Source organism: Pistacia vera, unplaced genomic scaffold (genome assembly GCF_008641045.1).
Source record: "Pistacia vera cultivar Batoury unplaced genomic scaffold, PisVer_v2 Contig151, whole genome shotgun sequence".
Classification (NCBI taxonomy): domain Eukaryota; kingdom Viridiplantae; phylum Streptophyta; class Magnoliopsida; order Sapindales; family Anacardiaceae; genus Pistacia; species Pistacia vera.
In genome coordinates, this window is record NW_022195586.1 from 32,002 (window position 1) to 47,500 (window position 15,499).

Genomic DNA, 15,499 nt, shown 5'->3' on the forward strand with positions numbered 1-15,499 from the left:
CCATATTTATAATCGTTTTCTCCTATATTCTTAATACAATACATCCTCTCTACGTTAATCTCTTACATCATTGTGGCAACTGCGTAACAGATGTCAATCATCAGTTGTGTCAACCAACACTATCAGTCACTTCCCTACAATTTTTTTTTTTTTTTTTTAAATTCCCCAACCTAAAGTAAAGAGTCAAGGAAAAAGAGTTTCATTGTTTGCATGCACTTTATTTAATTAAATTGTCTAAATCAGTCTTAAAATTACTATATTATACAGTGTTCATTTAAAATTACTATGTTATTAGGAGTGGTTGGGAGCTTTTGAGTTTCCAAATTTGGGGTCGAGAGAGAAATCAAGTGGAAATTCAAACAAAGGTGAGTGGCAGCCAAAGAAGGAAGAACGAAGCAATATCCAATTTTTCTCCCAAATCGCAAACCCTTATTTTTTACAAAAATGCTACAGACACCAAATGCTGGTACCAAAATTTGCACCATCTATGTGGCATTGACTTGGACGTGGCCACGTAGGATACAACATATGCATTCAGTAAATAACGGCCGTCCAACAATTATGGATGTCGTCCATATTTATGGACGACCATTTATCATGAATAGAGGAGTCCAGAAAATATCAATGGACTCCTGTCCATATATTATGGACGGGAGTCCCTTTACTGTGGAGACCATCCACATTATATGGACGGCGTCCATATAATTTTAAAGCACAGAGTATTGGACGCCAATCCATCTCAAATAATTTATTTTTTTAAATTTACAATTTCTTTTTCATTTATAAAACCTATGGCTTGTTTAAGTGAAAATTTTTAGATGAAATATTCATTTTTAAAGCACAAAACTTCTAGATGAAATAAAGGGGAAAAAAAAAACTTTGATTTTTAAAGTTTAAAGCATGGATGCTAGCCATCTAATGAGGATAATGGCGGCCATCCAATGAGATGGACTGCACATGTCCATACTCAAATAATTTTTTTTTTAAATTTACAAAAAAAAATAAAAAAATGCAAAATAAGAGGACAGAAAAAAAAGTACTCACAATTTAGAATTTTTTTTAATTTTTTTTAATTAAACTAGAATTGGGTAAGGACGGCCGTCCATGTATATGGACACCCGTCCATATTTGTTTTTAAACTTTTTTGGACGGGGGCCATGAATGACGCGTGCATAGTAAATGGACACCCATTATATTATATGGATGGGAGTCCATTGATATTATCGTGGACGATTGTCCATTCGTGATGATTTGGTGTCCATAACTATGGCCCGAGTGTTTTGTAGTGTAAGGTTTTGTATGGAAAATGTGACTAGATTGAAAAAAAAAAAAAAAAAAAAAAAAATTAAAAATTTCTTAATCTTCAATAACAGGAAGCCAATTACTGAAATTGAAAGGATTGAAAACCAAAAAAAATAAATAAAAATTGAAATGAAGAAATGATGTCGCAATATCGTTTTAAAAAATACATACAAAAGAGACAAGATTTCACTTTTCTTTTCTTTTCTTTTAATATCTAATGTTATTTGCACTTGTGCCCGATGAGAAGATGAGAAGACTCCATAGACTCGTGGGCCTGTGCAACCACACAGCAGTTCACACTTCATGTGGAATTGCGGCATGCTGCTTCAATACATAGGTCTTCTCATGTTTTATAGCAAATGGGTGGTGTTTGGCTTGGGCCACACATACCATTTCATACCTCCAAATTAGAGTAAACAAACAATTAGAATTCATCTACAATCTAAAAGTTTACCTGGGGAAACATATTCAACGGAGAGGAATTAGGTGCTCCAGACACCGGTGGATCTTCTGCTGCACCAGTTTCACTTGCCTGACTTGCCGGAAAGCGAGCCACCGGCACAGCAACTTCGGCCGTTTCAGGAATGCCCTGAAGGTAGATCAATATCAGTAATTAAAATTTACAAATTAACAAAACATATAAAACCATTAAAATTTTACAGATGAGAATTTATGGAGGTTATACATACAGAGTACAAGTAATCCACTGCTCGCTCTGGGTTATTATAAGCTGCTTGAAGAGCACGAGTAACAGTTTCTTTGTCCCAGGTTCCACCACCCATATCCATTATTTCTTGAATTGTCTGCTCAAGATCATTTCCAGCAACTAACGTTGAAGCAGCTTGACCATAGGTATCAGTATTCGCACTGCAGCACAAATGCAAAAAAAATTAGCATCATAATTAATATATCCTAAACATCATAAAACGAGTAATGCTACACTTACAAAGAAATCTTACAAAGATCTCCATACAAAGTGATGTGACAAAAAATAAATGGAAGAGTGAATATAATGAGTTTTGACTTTTTGTTTCACTCTTCCATTCATTTTTTGTCACATCTCTTTGTATAGAAATTTTTATAAGATTTTTTTGTAAGTATAATATTATTGAAAACAAACACATGGGGACTGATTGAATATTATTTATTTAAAACATTCTTACAGAAAAGAAAAAAGAATACGGAGCGAATAATTCATCAAAATACTATTTGTACATTTCCTTAAATTTTTTCAACATAGTCAATCAATCATACAGCTGTTTCTCCCACAGTCTACATTTTATAATTAATCACTAAACTGAAATAAAAAAAAAAATACTTTATACCAGTAAAAGGACTAAAAGAATTATCAAATAGTAAAATTCTAAGCAACTGCTTTCTCAAACAAAAATGTCTTTCTATTCAAACATATATATCTTGCAGAAATGAGCCCAGAATATCCACATTCCCATCTTCTTCTAAGTATCAAGTGATGTATTCATGAAATTATTTCTCATATAGAACAACCACAACCTTTTAATTTATATAGATATCATCATGACTTCTCTTATTTGCAAAATGTGGTATAGAAACCAAAGGAAAATAAAATTCTGACTTAGACCAACAGATTTTAGATATAACGTATCAGTGCATCCAACAAAAGCACATTCATCAAACATTTAGATTCCATAAGTATAGACATCTTGTCCAACTAAACAATAAATATAATATTTGATAGAAACCAAAAACCTGGGATAGAGATTGAGTAGAGCATTTAAATGATGATTATTGTATAAGTTTGTCAATGGTCCTGACATGTCTTATCCCACTATCATGCTTGAGATTTGTTGAGAAGAAAATGAGAAAATTCCGAACAGTTTTTACTTGAAAATGACGAGAGAAAAATTAAAAAGGTGCTTGATTTGTGCAGAATACATTGTTAAGTTGAGACCAGAGGAAACAACGGAAAATGATTATGAAAAAGCTAACAGATAATGAGGAGAAAAATCCGTAATTTTATTTGTATAGTATGACATACAAATAATAGAAAATAATATAAGTGCACTTTTATTATCCCCGATAAGGAAACACCTACTACTGTCCTATCTTCCACCAGCAACAAATTGAAAAGAAAGGGATCTAGCATTCAAAAGTTAAAAGGATAACCAAGTCAAATCATGGATGGTAGAATTAAAATCTCATGCTTGAGCTCAATATGCTGAAGCTACAAACGAGTTCAGTGCCAGCTGCTTATGTTAAATTCCTCATTAACCATGAAAAAGAATGTTCATGTTCAAAACTTCATCATCTATGCATTAACTCATGAATTCCAGCATATATAACCATATATTAACATATGAAGCATAATACTAATGAACAGATAGAGCCCATACTCAGCTGTTGTCGCATCAGAAGCAGATGTGGTGGTCTTTGGAGCCCTGAAACATAATATATTACAAGATAAGCATGATAAATCCAGCCAAATTCAAAAAAAAGAAAAAAAGAAAATTTTTTTTTGAAAAGACTAAAACCTACGGTGCTTGTGCAGAGGTTTCTGGTGCAGGTGTAGAATTGGAGCTCGGTGCAGTTGTTGATGGAGTGGTGGAAGCAGGCTGTCATTATAAAATGGAAGTAGTATTCATATATACATGAAAAAAGAAAGAAAGAGACGATGTCCAACAAACAGTAAGAATGAGCAGCAATAATACCTGAGCAGATGAAGCCCCAGCTGAGCCCGATGTTTTACTCTGTAAAAAATAGCAAACACATTGAGATAATGGCAGTATAGATGCAATATGAAAAGGAATTAAACATACAAGGCTACATCAGAGCAGTCTAGACCCTATAAGTAAGATATATTTACATACAGGACCCTATATAGACTAACAATATTAGAAGCAAAATTCAATTGTATTCATGATACTACTGCGAAAATTCATATGTCAATGATTCATAAATAGTTTTTCACTTCCAGATATGTCATAGCTTCAGAGTTTTCTAGAAACTAACCCAAAATTGGGACATTGCGGCTCTTTTTCTGTTTCACTAGGGCATATTTCTATGAGATTTAATTGATTAAGCAATTTCTAGGTCCTGCATATTAATTGTAGAACTACCCTTTATAGTAAATGTAAGACACCAATCCAAAATAGGTGGAAAAAGTACTAATCACTATGTTACAAAATCATCTCTATAAATCAATGCTTCTACTTTATTTTCCTTTCTTTGTAATTGTTTGCCAAGCAACATTAAAATGACAGGGTTTTCTATTTTTTTTCAGGCAGTTCTTTTGAATAATACTTGAAAAAATATTTGCTAGAACAAAATTAATACAAAGCAATTAATAAGGTAAAGTTTGTAAAAGCTATGAACATTAGTAAAATAGTCATATTATTTTTGTTCTTGAAAGCATAATGTTTTATACAATTAATGCATAAGGATTTGTACAATTTTACAATTAATGCAATCATATGCCAAAGTTTTGAGTTTCTATTTATGTTTTTGAGTCATCTAGATTCCATGTGTCTGTTTCGTTATCCTTTACACATGGAAGGTTGCGATGAATTGATTAAGGGTATCTAGTCTCAGTGGTATTTTCTAAATTTAAGACTTTTTTAATGTCTGGCTTTATCCTTCAGAACTTTCAAATAACTAAGTAGAATTGATATGACAGCTATAAATGGTACAATACTGAATAATCACATATTTCCTCAAGATGGAAGAAGATTCTCTTTAAAAAGTAGTTTTGTCCCATCGCCTAAAGCTTGAAAAATTCCCTAGGGGCTGGCATATTCAGGCTCAATACATTGTTGTATTCCTACAGATACTTCTCTTTCTAACCACACAATTACAAGTACACCTATTGTGATTTCCAATACAGGTGTGAAAATAGGAACAAGCATCCATATACCTACATGTATAGATTTATTGTGGACAACTTGTTCACTGTTTAGTAAATCCTTTTTTCTAATTAATAAGTTTTTCCAGTTTCTTTAAGAAATAAATAAATAATGTAATAAAGACACCATCACTTGTTAGCCAAATAAAAACCAGTGAAATTATAACAAACTTTCTATCCTCGAATGACTGCGATATACAATACAAAAACCAAATTTGATCACCAATGAACATAATATTTGAATAAAATAACTAGAATGCATCTAAACCAATGGTTTGCCACAACATAAGCCAAAATCCAATAAATGTAACATTACAATATAAAATTACTCCTTTCTAAACAATGTACACGTATTAATATCCTCTTAGGATCTGACAGTAGCCAATGATCCCAAACCTATCTAATATAAACTTCTTTTCCAAAGCATTCACATAAACTTGTAAAGTCTCAAAGTATTCTACAATTTCAAACCCAGTGCACACATATATAAACTTAACCTTTTTTTTATTACAAAAATTCCTTCTTTTTTAAACATACAAATGTACTATTACCTTTATACAATTCTACATACTCTCCCATTTCTAACCTAGGCCCACTACGTGTACGCTTTAATAAAATTCATTTTTTAACAGTGCAAAAGTACTATAACCATGTATGCCACCATCTCAAACCCTGTGTACACTTATAAATTTAACTTTTTATGATAATTTACACATTACCCATCACCCTCATAGCATTCAACAACAATCTCCTATTTTGAAACCGGCACCATCAACATATAGTCTTCAATAATAAAAAAATAATAATAAAAAAATAAAAAAAATCATTTTTTTCAACAATACAAATGTATTATAACTCTTGAAAGTTCACACAAGAATATATAAAAATAAATAAAATAACCTAAAAAAAAAATTACCTTGCTAAGCATAACAACAAGAAAACCATCTTCAGAGACTTTATTATCAGCTAAAGTTGTCTCATCTTTCAACACTTTACCATTGTGAATTAACAACTGTTGCCCACAAGGGTAATTGTCTTTTCCTTGTACATCTTCTATGTTCTTCTTGACAGCCATAACCTTTGGTTCGACATACCAAAAACGACAAGTCATTTCATCAGTAAACGACAATAAAACACTACTAACAAATAAATTTCTAAATTCTATTCGCATAATTAACATAAACTGATAGTGAAAACGACGACGTACCGTATCGGAAGGCTGAACCTTAATCTCGAAATGGCTGCCCTTGAGAGTCTTTACAGTGAGCTTCATTTCGGCGAATTGGGAAGAAGGATGGGTCGAAACGACAGCGGTTTAATTCGAGTTATGTGTAGTGTAGAAGAAGAGAGACAGAGAGCCCTAGAAAACGCTTTTTAAGTTTTGAGGGAAGGAGAATAAAAGGAAAATGGTATATATTAAGTAACTCCCTAAAGTTTATAGAAATACACTGACACCTTTAAAGTTTTAAATAAATGGATGATTTTGATAAGTGATTATAATTCAAATATCAGATAATATTCTTTTACTTCCATTTCTTTTGTTTTTTTTTTTTTTTTTTTTTTAACTTTAGAGGGAAAAAAAAGTTTGTTGATTGAGAAAGTCTTCTCGTATATAGTCAAATATTATTTGTTTCTCGTTTCCCAGAAATTATAAGTTTTGACAGGAATTCTAATGTTGAATTTGATTTTGCAAAGGCGAGGTCATGATTTATGGGCTATAAAAAAAAAAAAAAAAAAAAAAAAATTGTAGTTTGAAGTTAAAGTTTGGAATAATTGATATAGTTGTAACATAATTGTTTAATTTGAAGGATTGAAGCTCACAAACTTCTCGAAAAACCATAAAAAACCTCATTGTAATACTACTACACTTCCTAAACTATGTATTTGGTATTGTTATATTATTTACTAGATTACAACTTTATTTACATTTCAACGACACAAAGGATTACATATTACTTGAGACATCGATTTTAATATCACTTTTGATACCGTGTGGTGTTTTTATATGAATATTAAATCCTCCTTAAATTATTATTAAAAAAAAAAAAACCATTTTGGAGGAGGTTTTGATGTTTTTTGAAAATTCTGAGTACCTTTAATTTAAAAGCCCTCATAAAAGTACATAAAATTTAACCCTTGTAATTCCACTAACCAATCAACTCTAGTTGTTCCCTAAGTTTATAATGTTTATTTTATTTACCAATGTGAAATAAACACGTATTAAAAAGTATTATATCCTTCTAGTATTATAGAAAATTCTCTTAAAACTATTAAAAACTCCCCTAATTNGTATACTCTTTGTTTTATGTTTCATATTAGTTCTTTTTGTGAAATTAAGTACCAATAGTTCAAGAGACATGCAGTGTAATTCTTACTTAAAGTAGGAGGCTTAGGAATATGGTAGTATTAGATTCAAATGTATTGCACATGAGGGGGAGTTTACACTTGAATACTATTGTTGTAGTTTTACCTAGCTTAATCTTGTTTTGGGTCAAGGAATAACTGAACACCATATAATTTGTAACCTTGTATGCATCCTGAATCTAGTAATTTTTGTGCAATTATATATATTTGTCAATAAATGAAACATATACGACATGAATTAATGTCTACAAACATATAATAAACCACCAAAAAATATTACCTTTTTAAGTAATTAACTACTACTGCTACTGCTAAGGGCTCGACGATGAAGCCTCTTGTCTTGGTTATCTCAGATACCAAAGAAGCGTTTTGGCCCGCAAATAAAAAAACAAAAAAAAACAAAGAAAAAAAAAGGCCAACCTAAAATCAACAGTTCATGAAGTGTAAAAAGTCCCTAAATAATCTGCTTTGAGCAGAGATTCCCCTTCCCTACATCTTCACATGTTCTCACTCTATTATTCACTCCCCCATTTGCCATATTTTGCACATAGCTAACAAGTGATGCTATACACCTTACTTTTCAACTGTTTATCACATAAGATAAATCACACTGCTCCACCACTTAAAATTTCTCCCTTGAACTGAAAACTTAGAAATGAACTCAATAATACTCTAAACAAACCATTCCCATAGAGCTCAATGAAACAGAATATTTGAAGCGCATAAGTTACTAGAAGCTAAATAACTATTAATAAGGTATAGGATCATTTACTCTGTAGCATCAAAACAATTCCACTTATATTCTAACATCAACACAAACACACAAAATTCCCTAAATAATCTTTGAGCACAGATTCCCCTTCCCTACATCTTCACATGTTCTCACTCTATTATTCACTCCCCCATTTACCATATTTTGCACTTAGCTAACAACATCAACGAAATACCTTTAACATCAACAACCAAAGAGCTTTTATTTATGTGTGATAACAATATCAACGAAATACCTGCAAGTGACAGTTTGTGATGGCAGAGGACGAAGAAGACAACTACAGGTGATGGTTTGCAGTGGCTGAGGCAGCAAAGAAGACGACTGGATAGTTAATTGGTGCTACCAAGAACTGAAGAAACAAGGGATAATGTGTTAATACGGGTTGCAGAAGACAAAGAAGAATTAGGGTTTATGAGATCTAATTGAGTGGAAGACATTTGGGCAAGAATGGGTTTTTTGTGGAAGAAATGGGATTTCTCTTAACCCAGGTTTCACTTAGTTGAAAATGGGTTATGGGCGCGAATGGGTTTTGGGCGGAAAATTTGCGATGGGAAGCCTTAGGGCAAATTTTTGTTTTTGTTTTTTTAACTTAATCCTGGACAATTAAACACTATCAAGGATTAATACTATACCCGTAAAGGAATGAAGTTCATCTGTACAAAATGCTTGATAGTCGAAAACTGTCAAAAGATTAAGCCTATAACAGTCAATGAATGAAATTTGTATAACTTCATTTTTACCAAATCCTTGACCATTAATAACAGTCAAGGATTTGGTAAAACAGTCAAAAATATCTCAAATTTTTGACAGTTTATAAACAGACAAGGATTAAAGTTATTGACTCTGTTTTAGAACAGTCAAGAAATTCTGTCAAATTTCCTGTCAAGGAATGCCTTTTTTCTTGTAGTGAAACAAACAAATCAGTTTGATTTTAGAGCTCTTATAAGTTCAGACAAATACCCCACAATTTCATTTTATATGCATTAAAAAGTAGCACAAATTCTGTGAAGAACCAAAGCTCCCGATTTGATATAAGACTATTTAGTATTTTGTTATTCGTTCCCATCCAATCAAAAAAGAACTCTTTTTGGTTGGATGGGTTAATTTCTTCATTTTGATGAATTGTAAAATAAAAAAGACCTTTCTTATTAATTTCATCAATTATTTGATAATTATCTGTTCCAATCTTAGTATTTTGATTACTGTTGGTACCAGTATCCATATCAACCCAAGATTGAATATCGATCTTATTTCTAAGACAAAAATTGAGAATTCTCCAATCAAAATATTTTCTATTCGAAATTTTATCTATACTAAGTCTTTCCATGGAAAGTAGGACTATATGCAAATGATGTTGCTCCCTAGTTGCCACATTAGACGAATGGAATATGTTCTAGCTTGATGTTGATTTCACTAGGTAAATAAGATATCCAAGCTACTTCAGTTTCAATTTGAGCAAGTGGCCTATATTCACTTTTTGTATTGCTCCTTGCCACTGTTTTTTGCTTCTTGGAACTGTAAGTTAATTAACAAGAATTCTAACTTCACTCAATCAATCAATGTAAATATAATTCAATCAAAATTGACAATATCCCAAAAATAATAGCACATAGATTATGGCATACTAAATTAATTGTTATGTGCCATGATTTTTTTTATTCTTGAATTCCTTATAGAAGAAGCGACAGGTTTTCAGAAGCGACAAAAAGAGTAAGTATTCCTTTCAATAATGCAAGTTAAAATGATGACTTCCAAAATGGGTTTCAGTTATCGGATGCATTTGGAAATGAGACTTAGCCAATTTAATAATAATTTATTGAGCCCTCTCATTAAAGGCCCAATAAACCCTGAAGCCCACACTTTGTCATTAGTCTAGATTAATCAAATGAAGTGAAATGGGCAATATGATCACATTAAGCCAATTAGGATATGTCAGTGGATTATACATTTACCCCACAATTAGGAAATTTTTCTAGCGTTCTCACACTTGGACAACATTAATTATTTTACTTTAATTTTAAGAAAATAAAACAATTTTGACTCCTAGAAAAATATAACTTTTTAACTTTAAAGTGACTACTATTCTAAGAAAACAACCACTAAAAAANCATTCACTCGGATCTCTTCTGTTTCCTCGATTTTGTCTGGATCCTCCTTTTCTTTCAAAAAAAGGGAAGGAGAAGTATCTTCTTCCGTGGATACCTCTTGTTCCTGTTTAGTCCCCCTTGTTTTGAAAGTCGTTTCTATTTCTCCTTCTGTTACTTCCGCACTTTCGTCCCTTTTTTGCCTTTCAAAGATTTCTTTCACTTTCAGTTTCTTAGTAAAAATGGGTGATGGTATTCTGCCTAAATAGTAGATACAAGTAATAAATAAGATAATACTAAAGATTCGAGCCATAGAATTTCTCAATTCTGACACAAGGTACTTATTAGATCGAATAAGTACATTAGACATAATAGAATTCTTTTGTTGTATCCAAACTAATACCAATCCAACCCATTTCATGAATAAAATGTGACCAATTAACCAACCAAAAAAACTACTTGTTACAAATAACATCTTGTTGTTTCATCGAAACATAGAAATTTGACTAATCTGGCTAACATTGAACTTGGTAAAATGAAATGGTTGAATAATTAAAAAATGAGATTATTTAGGATTACGCATTGAATGCTAAGATTACACATTGAATTTCTGATAGTAGATCCATAATCAAAAAAGTGTTTGTGAACGTTCCAGAAGAAATGAAACAAAAGATACGGTAGAGTTATGATAGTTATTGTATGAGGTCTACCCAATGCTAGATGCAGAGGCGCATAATAGATCGATATGAACATCATGAGCTATCCTGCAATAAAACCAGTTGTTGTTGATACCTTCTTCTCGATTCCTTCTTCTCTTTCTTCCATAACCCGAGCTCAGAGAAGGAAGAGATAAGAAGGCCTTATGGAGAGTGTGGTCAGAAATCCATAATAGAGTTCGACCACGACGATCGAATTGATTATCTTCATGTATAAGGATACTAGATTACCTAGTATAAAAGATTGAAAAATCATCACAAACCTCCCCTTTTTCTTTTCTATTTCAATTTCTGGATTATTATATGATGATTTTGCAACTTTTGATGAATTTTGAACTTTGCATATATAGAAATAGAAACAGATATACTAGAAACGACATCTTTTATGTCAATGACACCAAAGGGATATTAAATGAATGGAATTGGAATATGGACGAAATATAATGAAATAGAGCCGCTTTGAGGTTCCCTATGAAACGAGGCATGGAACGGAGCCACTACGAAGAAGTTCCGGGAGTTACGAAGGAAACTTTGAGTTCATATTGGTCATGGGTTGAGAACGGGAATTGAACTCTATGAGATAGAATCTCCCGCTATTCCTTAGTAGCTTAGTGGTAGAGCGGTCGACTGTTAACTGATTGGTCGTAGGTTCGAATCCTACTTGGGGAAATTTGATTCATTCTGAATTAAAGAATTTAGAATGTTAGAATGAAAGAGTTCGCTTTGACCGTTAAAAGTATCTTGTTTACTAGTGCTCTCACAGAAATTTAAAGGGACTTGGATGCTTTTAAATTGATAAAGAAAGAGCTTACCTTAATATCTTTGAATTTTGTAAAAATACCCATTTACAAACATTAGGAAACCAAAATTAACAATGAAGAGGTCATTGACCTAGTTATTTCTTCATTACTTAAAAGCGAAGTGTGTTTGGTGGAAGAGGTGAAAAGAAAGAAGTTTGGTGAAATTCACATAACTTTTTCGACAACTTTTAAGTCTTAATTAAACCATCAATCATGCTAAAAGGAACATAATTTTGAAATGATAGAAAGTAGTAGGTAAGAAAGACTGCATTATGGACTTTCCTGGAGTCGCATATTTAACTTTTCAAAGCCCTACAACCAATCCAATTCATATAAGCAAATCCTGCAATTTTTTATTTTGGCAAAAGCATTGATCTAGCACAAGAATGAGCACTCAGTGGTCTCAGTTTAAAATTAATATGGAATGGAGACAAAAGAATTATTAATGCAAATCATCAAGGTACCTTTCCACTCTAGTGATTACTGGCCTCATTGCGGTTTCTAGATGGAAACAGCACTATCAAATGATATATTATCAGTGTATTTTTATATATAAAAAATGACTTGGTAAATAGTATCTGGTTCCCCATTCTCTGCAGCCGCGATTATAATTATTGAATAGAGAGTCGACAAATTTATAAGCAAAAATTGAATCTCATTTTGGTCCCATATATGAGAAGAAAGATAATTTAATCATTCTACTAATCAGCAAGTACACATACTTTGAAGGCTTCCCACTTCTTTAATCAATCAAGAAAAGCCATATAATTAAGTTTTTTTGAGTAGGTGGTCTTAATTAATCTTCAATAAAGAGTGGTGATTACTGGGATAATGAAACTGAAAATTACAAGTTAAAGAAAATGCATAAAGGAAGAAAAGTAATAATGAAAAGGATGATAAACATTTTCTTTTTAAGATTAAAGCAAAACCAAGTGTATAAGGTAAATCAAAAGCAAAAGATGCATTGCTTAATTATTCTCACTTTATGGTTGCCTTGTTAAGGTATCTTCAAAAGTTTTCATAATTTAAGCTAAAATGATTGACAATTATGATCACAATCTTGGTAATTATAGCCACTGAGAAGATAATTGTTGACGGAACACCTTTATCTTCAATATAGATAATTATGATATACGCAAACTGTATGGGTCATGGCCCTCCAGGCCCATTGAAAAACCAAGGAGTAATGCTAAATGGGCCAATCCTATTTTCTAAACACCCTCCAAATTTACATGAAAATTACTTGTCTTTATTCTTTCTTTTAATCTATGATTTATATTAGCCTTATAAAGGAAGGTTACAATAGGTTGATTTTCGGCAAGTTTGGGTTATTTTGAATAACGATCAATTTTAAAAATGAATTCATGTATAAGAGTAATTAAGAATTTTAATTATCCTTGCAATTCTATTTGATTATTTAATCCGTAAAGCAATAATATGTGTCCCCATCATCCATCACTAGCTATTGGTAGCTGATCTATTGAGGCCACTCTTTTTATCTTTTTGCCTTTTCAGACAAGCAATCAAATTTTGACCAGGGAAATGAAACTNGAGGAGAGATGGACCAAAAGAAAGCCAAATTTAAACCACCTTAGGGTATTTGGGTGTGCAGCCTATGCACACACAAATGAAGGGAAGCTTGAACCTAGGTCACTAAAGTGTGTATTCCTCGGTTCAGATTATGGGAAAGAACATCACCAGGGGTTAAAGTAATAATCAGTAGGGATGTTATTTTTAAAGAAAATATTTTTTCCTTTCAAAACTACTAACCTTGATGCAGGTACCTCTAGCATAGATCCTATGAGTCAAGAACCAAATGCAGGGACACAAATTGAGGTGGAGCCCTCAAGTATTCAACCTAATGAAGAAAATCCAGATGAAGAAACTGAAATGGCAGCCCTGGATCATGACTAGGAGGGTGAACCAGTTGAGAACCTTGAACCAACCCAAGAAGAACCCCCGGTAGAGAGATCAGACCTCTAGCAAGATATTCCTATGCTGATCTAATCTACATTGCACTGGTGGCTGGAGCTGAAGTAGTAAGATCAGAACCTGATAGCTATAAGGAAGCAATCAGATCAAAGGACAAGGACAAATGGCAGGCTGTGATAGAGGAAAAAATGCAGTCCCTAAAAGTCAATAGAACCTGGTCCTTGGTCCCAACTCCAAAAGATCAGAATCCAGTTGAATGTCGATGGCTATTCAAGGTAAAATAAGGTATAAACTCTTCTGACCCTCCTAGGTACAAGGCTAGACTTGTAGCTAAAGGTTACACACAAAGGGAAGGCATTGACTTTAATGAAATTTTATCACCAGTAGTTAAGTATAAAACAATTAGGATTATGCTGTCTGTAGTTACACATTATGACCTAGAACTAGAGCAACTGGACGTTAAGACTGCTTTCTACATGGAAACCTAGAAGAGAAAATATATATAAGGCAACCTTCTGGATTTGTTGATAAAAGACTTCCAAATTATGTGTGCTTGCTTCATAATTCGTTGTATGGACTAAAACAGTTCTCTAGGCAGTGGTACAAAAGGTTTGATTGCCGCTCCACACCAAAAGTGTGCACCCCAACTCTGCACACCACAATTCAAAAAGGGATTTTAGGAGCACAACGCAATAGACCCCGACCCGAAACGCACAGTATTCTACTTTTCACGATTTTCACAAGTTTTAATCTTCGAAAAATCATTAAAAAAGATCCGCTCGTCCGAATCGCTTTGTTCCTATTGCATTCCATTCCTTGAATTTTTTCCCACCACCATGAAAAAAATCAAATCAAAACGACGATCCGCGAAAAGATCGTCCCTCGATGCCCCGAACACCCCTGCCGTGCGCGAAAGTAAGGCTGCCGCTCCACACCAAAAGCGTGCACCCCAACTCTGTACACCACAATTCAAATGGGGATTTTAGGAGCACAAAGCAACAGACCTCGACCCGAAATGCACAATATTCTATTTTTCATGATTTTCACAAGTTTTAATCTTCGAGAAATCATTAAAAAAGATCCACTCGTCCGAATTGCTCCGTTCTTATTGCGTTTCGTTCCCTGAATTTTTCCCCACCGCCATGCAAAAAAATCAGATCAAAATGACGATCCGCGAAAAGATCGTCCCTCGATGTCCCAAACACCCCTGACGTGCGCGAAAGCAAGGTTGCCGCTCCACACCAAAAGCATGCACCCTAACTCTATGCACCACAATTCAAATGGGGATTTTAGAAGCACAACGCGACAGACCCCGACTCGAAACGCACAGTATTTTATTTTTCACGATTTTCACAATTTTTAATCTTCAAAAAATCATTAAAAAAGATCCACTCGTCCGAATCGTTCCGTTCCTGTTACGTTCCATTCCTTGAATTTTTCCCCACCGCCATGCAAGATCAAAATGACGATCCGAGAAAAGATCGTCCCTCGATGTCCCGAACACCCCTGCCGTACGCGAAAGCAAGGTTGCCGTTCCACACCAAAAGCGTGCACCCTAACTCTGCGCACTATAATTCAAATGGGGATTTTAGGAGCACAATACAGCAGACCCTGACCCGAAATGCACAATATTGTATTTTTCATGATTTTCA

The 15,499-nt window shown here is 33.2% G+C and overlaps 2 protein-coding genes and 1 non-coding gene across 3 annotated transcripts; 1 reads left to right on the plus strand and 2 right to left on the minus strand.

Moving 5' to 3' along the window:
* Window positions 1-1,744: 1,744 nt before the first annotated feature.
* Window positions 1,745-6,575, minus strand: LOC116124250 (ubiquitin receptor RAD23b-like). The gene is made up of 7 exons (XM_031409948.1): window positions 6,387-6,575; window positions 6,096-6,257; window positions 3,990-4,028; window positions 3,817-3,893; window positions 3,675-3,719; window positions 1,992-2,169; window positions 1,745-1,891 (listed from the first exon to the last, which is right to left on the minus strand). The coding sequence occupies exons 1-7, from the start codon at window positions 6,450-6,452 to the stop codon at window positions 1,745-1,747; spliced, it is 714 nt and encodes a 237-aa protein (XP_031265808.1). The 5' UTR covers window positions 6,453-6,575.
* Window positions 6,576-10,394: 3,819 nt separating this feature from the next.
* Window positions 10,395-11,326, minus strand: LOC116124251 (uncharacterized mitochondrial protein AtMg00370). Its single transcript, XM_031409949.1, is given in 5 exon segments — window positions 10,395-10,539; window positions 10,603-10,660; window positions 10,697-10,765; window positions 10,821-10,854; window positions 10,979-11,326. Coding segments are annotated over 5 exon segments (654 nt in total).
* A 386-nt stretch (window positions 11,327-11,712) lies between these two features.
* On the plus strand, window positions 11,713-11,784 carry TRNAN-GUU. Its single transcript has one exon. It is a non-coding gene; the product is annotated as a tRNA-Asn (tRNA).
* The last annotated feature ends 3,715 nt before the right edge of the window (window positions 11,785-15,499 follow it).

What these genes read in the sequence shown, in the direction of transcription:
- LOC116124250 (XM_031409948.1), bottom strand. Translation starts at nt 6,452, where the DNA reads ATGAAGCTCACTGTAAAGACTCTCAAGGGCAGCCATTTCGAGATTAAG. An exon ending in TTGTTGTTATGCTTAGCAAG is followed by an intron (nt 4,029 to 6,095) that starts GTAATTTTTTTT and finishes TATTTTTTACAG; the next exon opens with AGTAAAACATCGGGCTCAGC. An exon ending in CAGTGGATTACTTGTACTCT is followed by an intron (nt 1,892 to 1,991) that starts GTATGTATAACC and finishes ATCTACCTTCAG; the next exon opens with GGCATTCCTGAAACGGCCGA.